This window comes from Agelaius phoeniceus, chromosome 10, assembly GCF_051311805.1.
Source record: "Agelaius phoeniceus isolate bAgePho1 chromosome 10, bAgePho1.hap1, whole genome shotgun sequence".
Taxonomy (NCBI): Eukaryota; Metazoa; Chordata; class Aves; order Passeriformes; family Icteridae; genus Agelaius; species Agelaius phoeniceus.
In genome coordinates, this window is record NC_135274.1 from 15,398,863 (window position 1) to 15,417,802 (window position 18,940).

The 18,940-nt window shown below is 38.6% G+C and overlaps 1 protein-coding gene across 4 annotated transcripts in view; it reads right to left on the reverse strand.

Annotated features, from left to right (window-relative positions):
* Nucleotides 1-11,596: 11,596 nt before the first annotated feature.
* OPA1 (OPA1 mitochondrial dynamin like GTPase) overlaps nt 11,597-18,940 on the reverse strand; it is a 50,102-nt gene continuing 42,758 nt past the window's right edge. For all 4 annotated transcript variants that reach the window (XM_054638945.2, XM_054638943.2, XM_054638944.2 and 1 more), the window contains 2 exons: nt 14,041-14,118; nt 11,597-13,516 (listed from right to left, as the gene is read on the reverse strand). In XM_054638945.2, the coding sequence (XP_054494920.2) occupies nt 14,054-14,118 (65 nt within the window). In that variant the 3' untranslated portion in view covers nt 11,597-13,516; nt 14,041-14,053. The remainder of the gene's footprint in view (nt 13,517-14,040; nt 14,119-18,940) is intronic.

An 18,940-nucleotide genomic window follows, 5' to 3' on the forward strand; every position in this document is an offset into this window, starting at 1 on the left:
GCAGAATGAAATCTCAGTGCTTGAAACTACAGCATAAACTTAGACAAAATAAGATAGTGCTGTTTACCAATACCTGTAATAAGCTTAGCAAACTTATCTGGTGACAAGATACATCACAGAGGATTGTCACACTAGCCCTCCATGCTTCTTTATTGCAAGTCTCCCTTAGCCCAGCAGAAGTTTGGTGCAGAAGATCACAGTGATCCATTCTGACCCATTTCTACCACCTAGAAATAATACCAAGGAGTATGAATACAAACACTTCTAACAAGCTGCTTACAAGCAGGTAATGGATTTTTGTTTGTTCCCTGCCATCTCCAAATTCCCCAAGACAACCTGTTATAGGAAAATAAGGAAAAAAATCTCAGATGTAGAAATACTTTTCTTTACCAAATATTTACCTTACACTGGAAAATTACCTTGTAAAAACAAAAAAAATCAAGCAAGAAAAAGCACAAACACTGGGTCTGACTCAAATATTTCATGTCAAGGATTGCTGAACTCCTTTGATTTCCAGTGTAAGTGAAAACAAATAGCAGGAAAAACTTCATTTAAGTCAGTGGACCCCCACCCAAACAATATCAAACAACCTTGAAAATCCAAGATTAATGTTGGTAGAAGGAGACCAGATGATCATTGGTGTGCATTATCCCTCAGAATCTCCTTTTGACCAAGCAAACAACTCACCTTACCTCTGTCTCTTGGACCTAACACGTCTGTTTTCAGCTTATTATAAATGAAATGGTGTTATCTTGAAAATGTTTACCTGAAACCTGTTACACCTCTCACTCCTTAACCCTGTTGTCTTCATCATCACCTAAAGCCCTCAATTTTGCATGGGGATGTTTGACTGGGACAATCTTTTTGAGGTAGTTCTGCCCTTGTTCCTCATTAGAGTAATTGCAAGCACAGTTCACATCACTGTCCCAGTGCTGACTGAGCAAACACAACTAACAGGAATGGCAATTTGGGGGACCTGAAAACTGGAATACTGGCAAAATTCCTGACAACAAAAGGATAGACATGCTTTCTTGGGAATTTATGCCATGGTTCTCCTGAAAGGTTTTGACTTATTCTTTGCACACCCAATCAGTCCTCTGTCATCTAATCTGATGTGATTTCAAGGTGATCCTTTTGTCTTTTGACTACAAATTAAGCCCTACATCCAGGAAAGCTATTTCCAGAAGGACTTGGAAACAGGGAATTTCAGGCACAGCATATTTCAACCATGAGGCATTTCCAGAGAAAGAGGCTGTAGCAAAGCACTACAGCTTTTTCTTAGTTTAAGAATTCTAACAAGCAAAAAAGCCACCCTTGTACTTCTCGTCAGCCACGTGGGTTTGCACAATTAAAACCCAGTAGTTTCTTCCAGGGCTTTGTTGAGCCTGGAATAGCCCTATGTGAGTGTGCAGTGTGGCATACCCTGCCCATTCTCTTCTCTCTGCAGGTTTGTCTGCCCAAGGCAGCTCCTCTGCTCCATGCTAACCTCTTTCTCCCTAAATGTTGGAATGGAGTTGTAGTTTGCTGAGTTTGAGGAGTGTTTCTGATAATGTTTAGGATCAGGTGTTAGTAAACTCTAGGAAATACTCAGTTCAGGTCACAGCGAAGCCTTTGTTCAAGTGAGTATTTCCTTAAACCAGAATGCAATTTTCACATTAGCATTTATTCTAAAATTATCAGGCCCAATGAACCTGACAAATTCTGGGAAAACTCTCCAACCATACATAAATGAACATTTTGAGAGATAAAAGGTCTTATTCAGGGATTATTTTCATCCTAAAATCAACTCTGCAGGTAAAAACCAGTGCAGCCAAAAATTCCAAGCTCAGTGCCTATATACACTTGAATATGGCTTAATGCATATTTCCTTCTGCTGATTGGTTGGGTACAGGTGATTTCTTTGTTGCTGTTGAATATAGAGTAAAAAGGCTGAGAATCTCTGGAGGTTCTTTACTTAGGAACTGGATTTCAGATTTATTAGAAGTCTATTTCTCAAATATCTTCTTAAGTAAAAATCTGCCTTTTTGGGGTTAAGACACAGGTTTGGATGATTTTGAAGAATGCATTTGAAGACAACAGTTTCTGCAGGAGCAGGGTTAATAAACTGACCCCAGTTCATAGGGAACTCCCAGGCTGTCATACACATATATGCAATTTTCAAGGCAGGCACAACAAAACCTGTGAAACAAATAGACAAGTATTTTAAATGGCAATATAAAATATTCTTGCCTTTGTTTAATACAGAGCCAGTTGTCCATCTGTAGAGGAATGGGGGTTTGTTACCATGTCATAAATCCAACTCCACAGCCTCAGCTGGGTGGAGAGCTGCTGCCAGCTGTATTTGGCCTGATGAGCTCCTGCTGGGAGGGAAGCTGGAAGATGCTGCCTCACACAGAATCCAATTGATTCATCAGAAGGCTGCCATTCCCCTTCCCACATGAGCTTGCTACTGTTTTTACTGAAGAACCAGGCTGTCCTTTCCCCCAAACAGCCGACAAGCTCTGGCTGAGCCTTTCTGGGAGCTGCTTCCTTCAGAAGGGAAGCCAGGCTTTGCAAGTTAGTTATCTCATTCCTAGCATAGAGTGCATATAGATGAATGCCATCTAAAAGGAAAAATCACATGAGCTGAGTGGATTGTATAAAAATGAGCTTTAAACCTGTGAAAAACTCAGACACCAGAGCTGGGTAGCAGCTGGGAAATCAGTTTCTTCTGTATCATGCTTTGGCTGGCTCAGCCAGAACAGCAGCCACTTCTGCCATCCACACTCACAGGTGACACAAAAATACTGCAGCTTTAGGGGATGGTCAGACTCATCTCTCTCCTAGGGCTGATGGCTGCTTCCTTTGTCTACTTCACAGCTATTGCTGGGAGGAAAAAATGCTTGCTTTTGCAAAAGCAAGAAACAGGTCTGACTTCTCCCTCGTGGCTGGGATTTCAGTCAGGGCAGCACAGTGAAGGCCTTGTTCTCCCCTGAAAGTTCAAGACAGTTTTGTCTAAGGGAAATAGAGGCTTCACCAGCTGCTTTTTGGTAAAAGGAGCCTTATAGACAATAGGTGAATCATACCCAAAAGCAGTCACTTGACATCAGCCACAAAAGCTTCCAGCCTCATGACCAACGAACCTCTGAACTAATATGGGAAGAATTACGATGGCATTTTCCTGGAGCGTGCAGCTTTGTCTCTCCCTTTTGCTGGGAACACAATCACAATCCCATCTCTCATTCCCTTCAGCTCTGAGTGACCTAAGACGAGTCTGAAATGCAAAATGGTCACAGGACTTGTCCTATCTCAGCACCTGGTACTGAAATCCACGCTGGCCTCTTTCTTTTTTCTAGGGCCTTAAATTTCTTTTTAGCATCTGACTGCATTAATCTCAAAGGCAAAGCTGTTGGTTTTTTTCTGAGGCAGAAAGGAAAAGGAAGCACCAGTAGTTCAACCCAAAAAGGCAACAAACAGTATATGCTGTCACTATCTGCGTCTCCATCAAGGATATAAAAAGCTGTGGATTAATTTTTTAATACTTCTGTGGAGGGGACCAATCCTCCAAGCTGGTGGGCACCAGTCTAGAGCAGCAGGATCCAAATGGCTGTAAATGCTCTTTCTTGCAGATTCACCTCCAGTCACTGTTTGGAGCAGTGCTCAGGTCAGGTAACAGAATGTTTGTGATGGAATTTTTTCAACTCCATTTTGGCTCATTAGTCTTTTGTCTCTCCTACCATGCTCTCCTGGAAAAGAAAGAATTGACAATGGACTTGCAACATAGCATTTCCTTTCCAATGGGATTAGTCTTAACTCTACCAATCCAGAGTGATTTTTTTCTGTCAAGTATTCAAGTACTATTTTTCAGACTCCTGAAGCCTAGTCTGGGCTCCTCAACGTAGACCTGCAACATAATAAGGGAGGGTGGTACAGATAGCTTTCGAAAAGAGAAAAGAGCTCCTCCAACAGCAGTCATGCTGTCATCCTCCAGTGTTTTCAGGAAGAGAGTGGATTGTTTCAATATCGGTTTGGAGTAACCATGGCAGAGACAGATGTTTGGTTTTAGAGAGCAGGCAGTAAGTTTGTATTGTCAGAGCAAACACTTGGGACTCCAGAGCACAACATCCCGTGTTGTTTACCAAGTGTGTTATGCCAGAATCAGACGTGAAGATGCACTTCATGGTAACAAAGGAGGACAATGCTTTTATCCTGCAATTGTCAACAGTGTTACAGTGCTGAAGACTTTAGTTCAATATTTGCCAAGCAGTAAAATGAGCAACGCCTGTCAGGTTGTTGACCTAGATGCATCAGTTACTAGAAAAACTATATTGAGCAGACAGCAGTTCAGTTTCAATTGTTGGGGACCACATTCCAGCCACAGAATTAAGTGCTATTTGTTACATTCAGATTAACAGAAAGAACTGTTGAAGTATTGTTTGGTTGCTGTCACAGGGACACAACAAACAAACACCCTTATGCTGAGACACTTGGAAAGCAAGTTTGTAACAACAGTTTTGTCAGAGCCAGGCACTACAGGTCCTGCAGACTGAAATTCCAAGAGGGATTTAAGATGATGTAACCATCCTTCCTGGAAAGGCTAAAAACCTTTAACAAGATGTTACCTTTGCCCTACAGCAGAATAATCACTCTGGCTTCGTGGACAGATGTCCTGCAAACATTAGGCTACAGCAAATGTTGGCATGAGGGTACATTTTTACCAAACCATAATTCTGCAGTCATCTGCCTCAGCACAGCCAGAAAGGCTTGAGCTGACTGCCTATCCCTGCTGGGAAGGCTGGTGGGCCTGGAAAAGTGCCTGCCCTTGCCATGTATGAGGGCACATAGAGGGAGGATTGGTACTCCAGTTTCACCCAGTCCTGGAAAAGTGGCACAGGCCTGAGGCTGACAGCAGCCTAAATGTCCTGTGCTTGCATTCACTGCAACACCTCCCACTGCCAAATCACTGATCTATAGCTGCAATCCATGTACAAGAGAGTCACACACCAGCAGAATGGGCTGACACATTCCTGCAGAGATAAAGCAAGCAACAACACTTAGGTGGAGCAAAGATCCAGCATGGTCTCCTCTGTTTACTGCAGGCACTGTTTCAGGCTTCAAAGGGATGACAACACTTAGACTTCAGCTAAAGACCTGACAATCATCCCTACCCCACCAGGCTGAACATGCAACTTCATGCCTGCAGGTAAAAGCTGTCAGAATCAGGACAGGATCAGCATTTGTGAGAATCCCTCTTCACCTACATCACAGTGAGACAATTTTACAAAACCTTCATTGATGTAATCTGCTATAGACTATGCCCTTGTGCTGCATTGGAGAAAAGCTGGCAAAACACTTTTGCCCATCTTGCCCAAGGAATCTCCTTTTCACAGAGCATCCCCTGCCACTCACTGCCTTGGAACAGTGTCCTGCATCAATCCCATACTGCAGCTTCTTCCAACTGCATGGGCTCTACACAAGGGTGTTTGCTGACTGGCAAGCACACCAAAACAGGCATGACAAATACCCAGTATATTAAAGGCAGAGGCCCGCAGTTGGCTCCAACCCATGCTTTTCTAAGACAATGCACATATGTCACAGAGATTCCTCTCCAGCTTATCCAAGCTCTCAGAAAGGCTTTTCACTAAGTTTTAAAAGAGGCCTTGGATGCTAAGATACCATTCTGCTTTCTTAAGTAATGTCACAAGACTTCTAGTTTGGCCACACAGTTGCTTTTTAGAAATGAAAAGGAGATTCTGTGCTTCTGCTCGGGACAAGTGGCAAAACCACTGCAATCTTTTTTTATAAAGAATGGAGGTGAAAAAAAGAGGAGAAAAAAAAGGATCAGGAACTGAGTTCAGTCACTCTGGGAACTCAGCCTTTATGTACTGTTTACCAAAAGGATGAGCTGGGGAAAGGGGTGAGGGGCAATAGTGTGCATTAGGTCTCACCTGCTGATTCTCAGGAGTCATGAATATTCTCATAATCCCCATCTCTTGGCCCAACAGGCTACAGGCCTTTTCATCACAGAGCTTGATTTCAGCGAGGATCTGGGATTTGCTCTAAACTTCAGCAAGTGCAATAATATTCCCTTGTTTCCACAAGAAAACAGCCTCTTGCCATGAACCACTCTCCAATGTTTCTTCTCTGTTACTCATCTACTAGTGGCATTTGTCTTTCAGACTGGATTAGATAAATTCTGGTTTGGGCTAGGCAGAGATCAGTCAGCAAGTCACGATTTCTGAGGCACTCAGCATGTTTTTTTTCTTGCATAATTATGCATATGTAATATAAATGTTGAGATACAGGTATATTTATAAAATGTGATACACGTCTGTAGCTAAAACCAAGACATTAAAAATAAAACTGAAAAGGGACATGAGCAGTAGTAGACAGAGAAATTTTACCATATATTTTCAAGACAGATTATTGCAAGCATCTGATCTGACGTTCAGCACCTCCCAGGCCAGAGAATGTCACCTGGTGAGGGTGTAATTTTCATGCCCAGAGGGCAGAGAAGGACAGGGAAGGAGGTTGTGCTGGCAAGGAAAGCAAACAGGGTGTGCAAAAATATCCAACAAAGCAGAGTCCAGAAATGAACCTCACCAGATAACCTATGGCTAGCTGTACTTCCATAAGCTTTATGGAATTCCAATTTTCAGGCACTAGGCAGTGGAAAATTATTTTCTTTTTCTGACAAGGGATGTGTTATTTCCTCCAGCTGAAGGGATGGACTTTGCATAAACTGACAGGAGGGAAAAAAGGAATTTTTAAAAGGGAAGATCTTATTCTCCTTATAGCAACAGTTTCCAGTGGTAACGAGTCTTGGGTCATAAAAGAAACATTTAATAGCTTAAAAACTGCTGTCTTGCAAAAAGATCTAATTGATCAGAACTTCCAGATAAAAACGAATCTTCTGGCCATTGGTGAGAGCAGAGTTACAATAAGAACAAAAGGGATAACATTGTCTTCCTGGTTATTGTTGGAAGATTAAAAAAAATTAGTTATTTATATGTATTCTTGAAGGGCCTTATAAAGATAATATTCCTGCTGGTCTTGCTTGTGAGATCATAAGGATGGCCTACACAAAGCTATACATCTGCAATACTGGAATCTTGTGAAAGCATTAAGTGTTTTAGCAAGGAATCCAGGAAGTGGGGCAGCAAAGCTTTTATCCATTTGGATAAAAAATTTAGCCCATAATTAGTCCAAAATTGCAAAATAGTTTGCACATGCAAATAACTTTTAGTTTAGGTGGGTTAAGATTACCACTGTTAGATGAACTCATCATCCCCCTGAGATATAGAGACATAGCATAGGGGAATCACAAATTAAGCATGAGCAGAGTTTGCTTTGGGATGGCACAAATCTGTGCAGGATGTGGAAGTTTGCTTTTCAAACTTAATACTACTTACTCCATAACATGTCATTATTATTAGTCTATAACTGTATGCAGAAAATATGTTATTATGCATAGGCATTGATGTGATAGGTAACATCCCTTATGCTTGCACTTTCAGGCTAGTCTACCAACAGAAAATCATTAGTATCTACATTTTTTAAGACAAGATGGGGTATGACCATCCTCATTCATCCCCTTTATGCCTGTGTCTTTTGTATCAACTCTGAGGCCTGATGTTCTTACAGATTTGTCCCAGTGTCTGTTTTGGCCTGTGGAGCCTTTAGGAAAGGATACCTGCCCCACAAAGTGTTGGGCTCAAATGGCAAACAGGCCTCTCACCAGCTTTGTGCTGGCCTGGGCAGATGGGGACTTGAACTGGACACTTCGGGCACAGCAAAATTACTGTCTGCTATGAAGACTTGGAGAGAGCAGTATTTTTGCAGGGCCAGAAGCTGTACTTTAATGATCCTTGTGGGTCCCTTCCAACTCAGGAAAGACTATGATTCTATAATTTTTGCTCTGTTTGAGACATTTGCAATCCATTACTCAGCAGGTATGAACAGTCCTCCAAACCTCACGGCACTGACAGTGCAGAGGGCAAATTTATGACTCTGCAGGACAGCTGTAGTGGTATTCCCACCTTGTGTTTTGCTACTGGTCACATTCCTCTAGTCTTCTTTCTACAAAAGTATCTTCAAGGATTCAGAGCTCAGCAACTCTGGTATAAAAAGTGTCATTGCTCCCAAGATTCAGTCCTGGCATGCAGGAAGGCTTTGCCTTCCTTATCATCAAAGACATAATCCAAGATCAATCCCTAAAACAAACCTGATGGTCTTCAAGAAGTGCTGTGCCAATTTCAGACATCAGTCTGAAATACTCCTTTGAAAGCCACTGGTGTTTGGTGTGTGCTGTAGTCAGCTTTTGCCTCAGCCTCACCTCCTGCCCAGCTAAAACACATAACACTGGGCTGCTCAAAGGTCATTCTTTGTTTGCTTCTTGACTGCTTTTAAGACAGATGTTCCAAGGCACGACAGAGGATATAAACACGTGCATACTGGGGGAAAAAAAAGGTGTCCAGGTGTTTAAGCAATGCCAAATGTGAAAGAATTCCAATTCACTGCCTTCTCCTTTAATCTGGCAATTCCAAGGGACCAAGCGTGTCAAGACTTGTACCCAGAGCACTTTCCGCTCGGGTGAGTTCAGACAAGGTCTGCATTAACTCCCCAACCTGCGAGAAAATTATTTGAAACAAAAGGTTCAGATATGTCCTTTTCCCTCCAACAAGCCTGGAAACAAATGGTACAGGAACAAGGTCAGAAAAGAATCATCCGCCTACCATACCCCTGAATTCATTTACCTACCTCAGAGCCCATTCAAGGAGAGGGGTGGGATGGGGAACAAGGAATGATATAAAGCGGAATGAAGCTCTGGGGTCGCTCGCTACATTACAAGATTTGACAGGCCTTTGCCAGCCTTCAGCTTCTTTGTGTCTTTCACATAATAGAGAAACACAAACTGAGCAGCCTGTGATCTGGGGGTTGCACTATTAGACAGAGCAAACCCTTTGCAAATGCTAATAGTATTGTAGCATCCTGTCAGACAGCAACACAAAAAAGGATGTTGATTTTCACATGAACCAGAACAGACTCATTGTAAAGAAGGCTGCAATGAATGTTCCATCTCTAAACATCAAAAGCTACAGGCAATTGGCTTGTGGACATGAGGCAAACACTGCTTCCAATGTTCCTAAATATAGGGGGCATACTGTTACCTTAATACTTATTTCATGAGGCTGGCAAAGAGAGGGCAGTTGTTTGAAACAGAAGTGAAAATGGTTTTCAGTTATGATTTCTATAGTGAAATAATACCTAGATCTAAAGAGGCTTTTGTTGTACAGTTTACCGTTTTTCAGCAATCTGGAAGAGATAATCCTTTATGAAACATGAGTGTGCAGATTCACTCCAAGGTAGAGCTTCTGTCACTTCCAAATTGTAAGGTTGGTACTAATAGAACACAAACATGCTTGTCCTTTGCAGTTCTAAGGATGTGGCAGCTGTCAGTCCTGTCCAGTAATGCTCACTTAGTCAGGTGTTTCCTGAAAAGGTCTCTAAAATGGATGTAACACTCAAGCTTCTATTCTAAAACTTACTATAAAAGACCCTTTTCATTCAAACTTCACATATTCCCCTGTACTAATAATGGTATAAGGCAAGGTGTTATTGCACCACACTGACTAACCTTCTAAAGTTTGTTGTTGTCCTTTGGGTGAAAAACCTGAACAAAGCTCACTTTGCTGCTTGTCACTACAAAGGTTAGTTTAGAAAGCCATATTAAAGTCATATTGGGAAATCACCACTGTTCTGGAAGTCCTCTTGGAGCCCACAGACTTCCAAGAGCAGCAAATAAACAGTCTTCTATCAGTGTTCTGCAACACAAACACACAAGCATTTGCAGCTATGAGCAATGAACTGCTTTTCAGCAGACAGGACTAGAAATATTTCTGGAATTGGCACTGGAACAGCACCTAAAGCCGGTCCCAAGAAACTTCAGTCAATTTCAGAAATGTTTCTAGAACAATTTGTGAATTTGGCTCTAGGACTGTTTCATCAGTACCTTCAGAACTACTTCCTCAATCACTACTAGTCAAAACTAAAATAATGTCTCTGACTTTCAGCACTTCTTACAGAACAGCCTGGATAATTTCACCTTCTGATGTGTTGAAGCACTGAGGTGATGGCAGATGCAATCAAGATTTGTATACACAGAAATTTGCATGGGTTTTCCATTCCAGGGAAAACCACAGGATAAACAACCATTACAATCTCTGTACCATTTCAGCTTCTTCCCATCCTTTCTATATAGTACTTTATAGTACTTCCCATACTTTCTATATAGTACTATACTAAAAAATTCCTGGCAACAGCTACATGCTGTGAAAGCTCTGTGATAACAGCCATCTAGAACTCATAGCACTTGTGAAACTACAGCTTTAGGAGTTACCTATTGTGCAAAGGTTTTATAATACATTTAATTTATCTTACTGAATAAAAACTAGCAAGTGATTGATCATGGTCTATAAAGATTACTGCAAGGGAAGATGGATTACTGGACTAATTAAAAAATAGAACAGGATCCAAGAACTTTTAACTGACATTTAAAATGAAAAAGGTTCCTGGGATATGGTAAATCACTAAGATGGTAAGTTTTTTCAGATAGAAATCCCCATATTTCGACATTTCAAATTATGAAATCTCTTGCATCTTTTTAAATACAATTGCTAAGAATTACTAAGCTAAATTAAGATACATGAAAATTTACTAAAACTTTAGCCTTGGAACTACATCATAACTCAGCTTATGTTCAAAATATACTCAGCAAAGAACCAGATTCATGTGGCTTTGATGGTGAAAGAGCACACCAGTGTGTGTGAAATAACCAAGAACTTCATTGATGTATTCACCCTTTATGTTTGGTTTTTACACTTCTAAACATTTCCAAAATATTAATTTCTCTCATAGTCTGATAACTTAGAATGAGGTTACTAGTAACCACTGAGAAGGAGTAATTCCTGACCTTTGAAAAGACATTATTTGTATAATTTTTATGAAAAAGTGTCATGATACCTCTTGGCCATTAGTACTTAAACCTTGGCTTATAAAGGGTTCATTTTATAAAAACCAGAAATAACTTAGCATATCTACACAATAGTAATGAACATTCTTTGGAAATGAAATATCCATTTATGGAACATCAACAATATTTACATTTGGTGATTCTCCTTCCTAAACTCAAAAAGATACAGAAATTTCAGATTAGTCATTGCTCCTTACAATGAATTGCTGTCTCCAGAATCTGAAGGTAGCCTATGAAATACAGAAAAATATCATGAACTTGTGCAAGCCAGTTTGGAATAACATACTCTTCAGTACCACATGAATTTTAGGCACTTCAAATAATTGTGTTTTCTGTCTCAATACTGTTGTAATATTCAGCAAATCCTTATGCTGCTTGATATAAGATCTTTGTCTAAATGTATTACATAAATGGTACATTATTTATATAGTAAAGATAACAGTTGGTACAGTCACTGCTTACCTGGTGCTGACCCAGCTCTTCTCAATCAGACATTCTGATATCATTAACCTATACTGGTATCATTAATGTACATTTGTTCACAACTTAACAAACGAGAAAAAGAAGGTCAAAGTGACTTCTTGGTTAAGTGCAATAACACCGTGTTCAAAACCCACATTTTATTATTCCTTCAGTTACAGTTTTATTCAATAAATACCTAGTTTCCATGGAATACATCATGCTAAGTCTTAGATGAGCAGCACAGAGAAGTTGGAACTAAACCCATAGGAACATCACGCTAAAAGAAATGAGCGTTGGGCCACTGGATGCGATATTTTGCAACATTTACATTACACAGAAGTTTCAAACAGTGATCTCTAGGTAAATGCAAAAGTTTTTGTTTGTTTCTTCGGTTTTTTTTTACAAAGTACAGACTTCTTTCACTTGCTATACACAAAGGTGTCTACCTTCAAAGTTGGGCAAACTTACATTTCTGAAGTTATCTTCAGAGAATGGTCATGACAAAAGCCATTTTTTAATCTTTCAGTTCTTAAACACTCATTTTCAGGAATTAATTTTGAACAGAAAATCTCCAAACATTCAGTTAGATCACCCTGAAATATTTAACCTTTCAACATAATTTTAAGTTCTATGTTAGCTTTTTGTCCACATGGCTGAATATTTTATGTCCAAACATTTGGGGAACATCTTTCCAAACTTTGTATTGTTTCCTCTCAGAGCAAACCAAAAGAATATCTGTTGGAAAACATTCAGATTCCTCTCTTTTCATTTCTACATATTAAAATCAATTGTCTTTTCAAAAGGGAAAATAAATCCGGGTCAGTTTTTCAATGTACATAATCAGATAACTGCAACACAAACTGTTTCAGGCAACACCTTCTTCCACACAAGTATTCAGAAGTGTATCCAGACCATTTGTGGCAAAGTGTGGGCAGAGAAATGTGGTGGTGATTAACCACCAGGCACCTATGATAGAGAGCTTATATCATGCTTAAATTTGTCTGAAGTAATATTTCTATGGCAAAACAGAAAGGCAGTTTTCAGTGCCTTACTAATTTTACTGAATGATAGACATCAAGTGGGTGTGGAAGGACCTTGTGCATGACATTCTTATAGAAGTGATTTTGGTCTTACAGTAGCTATTAGTAAAAATTAAATTAATGACATTTTTCCTTTTTTTTTTAGTTAGGAAGTTGGAGAAGTTGGAATTGTACATTCTTTTTATATTTCACACCTATTCCATCAGGTTACTCTGTACCTATGGTGAAGGGAGGAGTTAACAAGGAAATCTGAGTCTGTGCAATCCCAGAAATGAAATGTAATCGGCTGACATTCAAGAGTAACAACATATATCAGGAAAGAACAGGTAAAAGGACCAGCTGCTGACATTATTTCCTGAGCCTAAACCTTTTAAGGTGTCATTGAATAGCAGTCTGTGCTTTCAGGTGAAAGAACTACAAGAATTGCTTGGCTGACATCTCTAAATAGTTTAGGAGTTTAACAAAATCCACCACTTCCTCTCAGGATGTCAATACAATGCTTTTAAATCTGTACCACAGTGATCAGCAAATGCTTCAACACAGAGCATAACAGATACAAATTACTTAGAAGGGCATTTTAATGTACATACAAATACTAAAATGTTATGTCAAACTCCCAGCATCATCTGCAGGCAAGAAAATGACAACAGATAAAATCATTTTATGAATCTGATCCAGCTCTACCATACAAGACACATACTAAAAATAACAAGCTTTTTTCCCCTTTCAGGAAAAAAAACCCCTTAAATGTACAACTTCAGCAAGCTCCCAAGTTATCTCATTAATACACAAATCAGATTCTTCTGTGCATGTAGCTTCAAAAATTAAACAAGCAGGTGGACTTTAACTGAACTTCTCAATCCCATGAGACATTATTTTCTTTCTCCTTCAACATTTCAGGATGCTCCCCAAAAGATAGGAAAGAGAATGGGACACAAAAGCCATTTCAATTCAGTCTTTGTGCAAGGTATCCTGGAGAAGGTTGCATTCTTGTGTAAAGTTGCTGTTGAAACAGAATGACAATTATTTTAAAATATGTACAAATGTATGACAGCACTTGAGCTTATGGATTTGAGAATTAACAGAAATGAGATTTGGAAATTACCTGCATGCAAATATTTTTGCAAATGATATATAGTGTCTTGAAGAAAAACAAAAGAACCAAAATGCTTCCATAGAAAAGTGTTCCATTAATTTTGATTCAAGCTAGTTATGGAATAAAATTTTCCTAATACAAATAAAAATATTGAACTGAAAGTAATCAGATAGCCTACAATGATTCCCAATACTTAAATAACTGGTCAGTAATTGTCTTTTTACTAAGTTTCATATCTGCTTGTAGTGTAAAAACTGCAAGTATCGCTCTGCAGATTAGAAGCAAGAAGCAGCAGCAGCCAGAGAATGGAATAAAACAAATAGGAATTTTCACAAAGTCTGTATGAAAAGATGCATTTAAATGAGATGGATGATTTTATATAGATCAATGAGATAACTGCAGCAATCTCTTTATGATCAAAACATGATTACCTGCTTGAACAATCTACTTTTCTTGATGGAGGGCTTCAATGAAGGCTTCAAGCTTCTCCTGGATTTCCCGAACTTTTTCTGGTGGAAATAAAAAGATCCCCGTTCAAATACTTATTACTATTAAGTACCTGAGGACAGGTTCCAAAAGAAAGGAAAACCCACACAAAAACCATGAACAAAAACATGCAAACACAAACAAAAATTAATGCTGTCATCGATATTACCCTAAGCATTTTGTTTCTCAGTTACAGAGAAACATTTACAACATTTTTCTGCATCAGAAAAAAGGAAACCCTGTCCAGTTTGAAGAACTCCTACAGACACATTTTATGACTATCCTGCTAATTTAATAACTCAAAAATTTCCTGAAGGAATCTAATACTAGAAATGTATTTCAAAAACCTGAAATTTCCATCAGATTATGCACAGCAGAACTTCTGTACACTTGTTACATGCAGGGAGCTGTTTGGTTTTAAATAATGCCCACTAGGCCCTTTCTTCTTTAACCACATGTCCTCATTCTCCACAGCAAATGTAACAAACACCACTAATCATTTTAAATAAAGTTGAAAGCTCATGCCCTTTCACCCAAGAGAATTTCAGGGAACCACATGTCAGTATGTCAGTATTCAGGACACCTCCTCCAAAGGGCACATATGATGTTAAGAATGTTTAAAACTTGCATTTTATTTTCTTGCATTTCAGTAGTAACCAGATGGATGTGGGCAGAATCTCATTTTATACAAAAACTAAATCTAGGAGTTTACTTCCCTAACAAAACAAGACTTGACCACAACTACAAATAGTTACTAGGAATGAAAAGGCAAAATAGATTGCAAAAAATCCAAGGGTTTAGGCATTTTTCCACTCTTTTCTCAATTCCATACAGCATTTGTCATCATATAACCTATTTGATTTATTAAATTGCTTATGAAGCAAGATTTAGAACACAGCTGGAATCCAAACCCTGTGAGATTTCCTGATTCGATCTCACCACATCCTCATTTGAAGCTCCTTCTGTGTGTGATTATAGGCATGAAAAACACACACTTCAGAAATATGAAGGAATGGGGGGAGAGCAATAGGACAGACAAAAATAAGTTAGATGAGCATAAACACAGACAAATATTTTTTTCCAGGCTAAAAATATTATTGGATTAAAGCCATATGTTCCCTTGTCTGAGATACAGGGTTTGAGCTTTTTTAAAAATACTTTTATTTTTTTTCTCTTTATCAATACCATATGTAATCAACTTTGCTGAGCTGAAGTAACAGCAAAACGAAAAGAATAATAAAACTATCAGCTTTAAATGGAATATGTAAACAAAAACAGAAAAAAATGACCTTTAAAGAGAACACTAATGTAGATATGGGAACTGAAAGTTTGATCTAACAAAATGACAACTGCACAAACAAACATAAAATCCATTTTAGAGTAAGAGTAATAATAACAAAAACAACTGAACAAACCCCTCCAGTCCTGTTCTAACAGAAGTAGAGAATTTTAGTGAGCATTTGAAATAAAGTATGGAAAATAGCTTGCATGAGTATGAAGAAACCTAAAGTTTCTCTCTTTATCTTGCAGCTCTGAGGTGATGAAGGGTAAGCCTCTGACACTTTCAACACTTCAGCATGCCCTCCCCAGTGGTGCTTATCTACAAACACAAGTACAGTGAAGCAGAATCACACTCAAGTCCTAGAGAAAACACCAAAAAAGCTTATTGAATTTCAGCTGATTTTTTTTCTCTTAAGGTACTTTGATATAAAATGAAGATTACAGTCAGTGTGAGGGCAAAAGCTGTACCCTGGTAATTAAGAAACAGCAGTAGTTGATTTTCACCAGGTTAAAAAAAAATTAATTCTGATTCAGTTCAGCAGAACCTTTGAAAGCCATCAATGAAAAAAAAGGTAGTCCTATGAGCACTTTTCCTTACTGAGCACATTCAAAGTGTTTTCACTACTATTTTTTAAATAAAAAAAAGAATATGCATTGTATGCCAGTATATAAACCTCTAGTGTATAGAAAATATTATTTCTATGACATTAATTCAGGAAACTTAATTAACTCAGCTTCCAATACTGTTGCTCTATGAATGTTTACAAAATCAGCCTTTGAAATAACATTCTACTATTTTGGACAGAAATAACATATTTTTTGACCACGCTATGCTGCATGGCGCTTTGACCAACCTGGAAGGTGCCCCTGACCACGGCAGGGAAGTTGGAATGAGATGATCTTTACTGTCCCTTCCAACTCCAAATATTCTATAATGATTCTGGGTTTACAGATCATTAATCTTGGACCCTGCTCTCCAAAATGAACAGCAGCTGCCCGTGATAACTGGGAATGAGATCTCATGACTCAGAAGATCTCTTTATGTTGTGCTTTCAGCAGTTTTCTGTGGCACCTTTTTTCCCAATCGCAACATGTTTTCCCAAGTGTGTTCTTTGTATTGATCAAGCCATTAGACCCAGTGAAAGCAGGCAGATTTAGCAGTATTAAGTGCAAGTATTTTCCTTTCTCAACCTCTTGCTAATGAAATATTGCAGCTTTGAAAATTAATAGCATCAGCAAAACCCTGTAATTATTATTTCACCCTTAAAAAAAGGTTTGTGCCAACAAATCTATTCTAATTTTCTGATTAAGGCATATTAAAATAACAGGATAGCAAATATGTATTCCACCAGAATATACTGAATCAGCTGTGTTTGCTCAGAGAACATGTATACTAAAATTGACTGCATACTATGAGCACTTTATTAGTTTTTATACTTGGACTGAATTGAAATGATTACTTAACTGTAGTAATTATGAGGTCTTGAGGTAATTTAATACTTTGAAATAATATGCTGGCTATTCTTAAAAAAGAACAGCTACAATGAGTGCCAAATAGCTGCAATTATTCATGCCGTGCCCTGTATTTTTAGCCATGGTAAAGCCTTTTGCAGCAGCAGATCCCAGGGAACCTGTAACACACTTCTGCAAGTCCATTCTGTAGCTCAGAGAAGCAGTCTGCTGGACTGGTTCACTTTTGAAATAGGCTGAGGGCAGAGTTATGCATTTACACAAGATTCATCTTAATAAACTAGTAAATATAAATGCTTGGATGGAATTCTAATAGAGGAGTGCAAGTGCAGGCCCTGCAGTTCTGGGGTAACTGTCCACAGTTTCATCAGCACCATGTGACTTTGTATGTGGAACTATTCATTCCCAAAATTCAAGAATCAGATGTTATCCAACTTTAGGGAAAGTGAAATGCACAAGCTCTGTACCCACATTTGTAGGACTTTGACTGACACTTAGATCAAGGTATCAGTCATTTATACTTGTAAATTACAGTACATTCTGTTTTGAGGGAAGTTTATCAGCATGCCAAACACAGAAAAGCATCTGGGTTTCAGGTAAGAATACTTATTGCAGAAGTAAATTTAGGGGTAGACTTAGAGACCTGTTGCTCTATGTCTTGTGACACTGTTTTTCCAAGGATAAGTAAACCACAGATTAAAAGCATTCAGCTTGCTAGCAAATTACTCCTGTAACTGGTTGAACTACCCAAGCTCTTTTATACAATGCTGCCATGTCACAAAGGGGACTTTAACAAAAGTGCTACACTTATTACAAGGTACTGTGTAAGTTTTAATACACATATTGCTTACAGTGGATTCTAGAAAGATGATGTGCTTGCTCTTTGCTAGCTCTAATGCAGACCTAAAGTTACAAATAAACAATTCTTCCAGCACCTGCTAAACACTGATCAAAAATCAAATTAAATCAATGAAGAATAACTGTAACTAAACCCTTGTTTCCATCTTAGAACAGTAAAATTCACAGGCCTAGGGGCCATGAATGGTTATTCTATTTCCCATTTACCCCATGTTTACCTAAAAGATAAGCTGGTTCATACATCAACTCATTATGCCTCTTGATCTGGTCATGAATATTCCCATAATCCTCCCTCCATATCCCATAAAACTTCACTGACAGAATGAGGAAATTCTTTATTCAGATGTCTTGAGATCCTCATTCATGCTCAGTCTCTCCTTATCTCCATATGAAATGATACTGCTACCCACTAATTTTCTTTTCATTAATCCTGTGATCCCAAATCTAAAAGGCTCAAAACCAGACTAATTGAACTGTAATGAGGATTTGGAATACACTGTGAATGCAGAAAGACACAGACACAGAGAGAGTTTGCTTTTCCTGCTATCATAACCTGGCCAGAAGGGAACCCCCCTGAAATATTCAGTCTTACAAGGAAGGTTTGCTTTCTGATTGCTGCCTCAGATATCCAAGCTTAGCTAGCTAGCAATAAACAGTGCTAAAATGAAACAGCTGAAGCAACTTATCAAGCAAATCTCCTGATGTAAGGCTGAATAATCCCAAATAAGAAACACAAATTACAAAAGCAAAGTGTATTACTGATTTATTTCAAATACACTCCTAGAGGCAAGAAAAGGTTTTCTTGTATTTTCCAGCTGTGTTAATTGGTTTACTAAGAGATGTGGCCTCTGTCCACAAAACCTGTCTTGCTTATGGTTTTGAAGATAAATTTATTTTGAGACATTCAAATACATATTCACCTGTAAAGAACCAATAATTTTAGCACAGAATTTTAAAAATGTTCATGTCTGTCTGTGCCAGAGTACATGAGTACTTTGGGCAAATCAAAAAGCTTTCCCTTTCCAATTAAAATGTGCACATATGATACCAAATTTCAACTGCAGCAACAAAAAAAAATCTAAGATATTTTTGGACACAAATCCATTTTTGTTTTGTACTTTGATGAAACCTACAGTATGAAATGACCACAAAAATGTGTTAATATCTTATAATAAATTCTCCTGTTCTACATTAAAGTGACTTCTATCTCCAACTCATGTTTACATGGCTTTGATA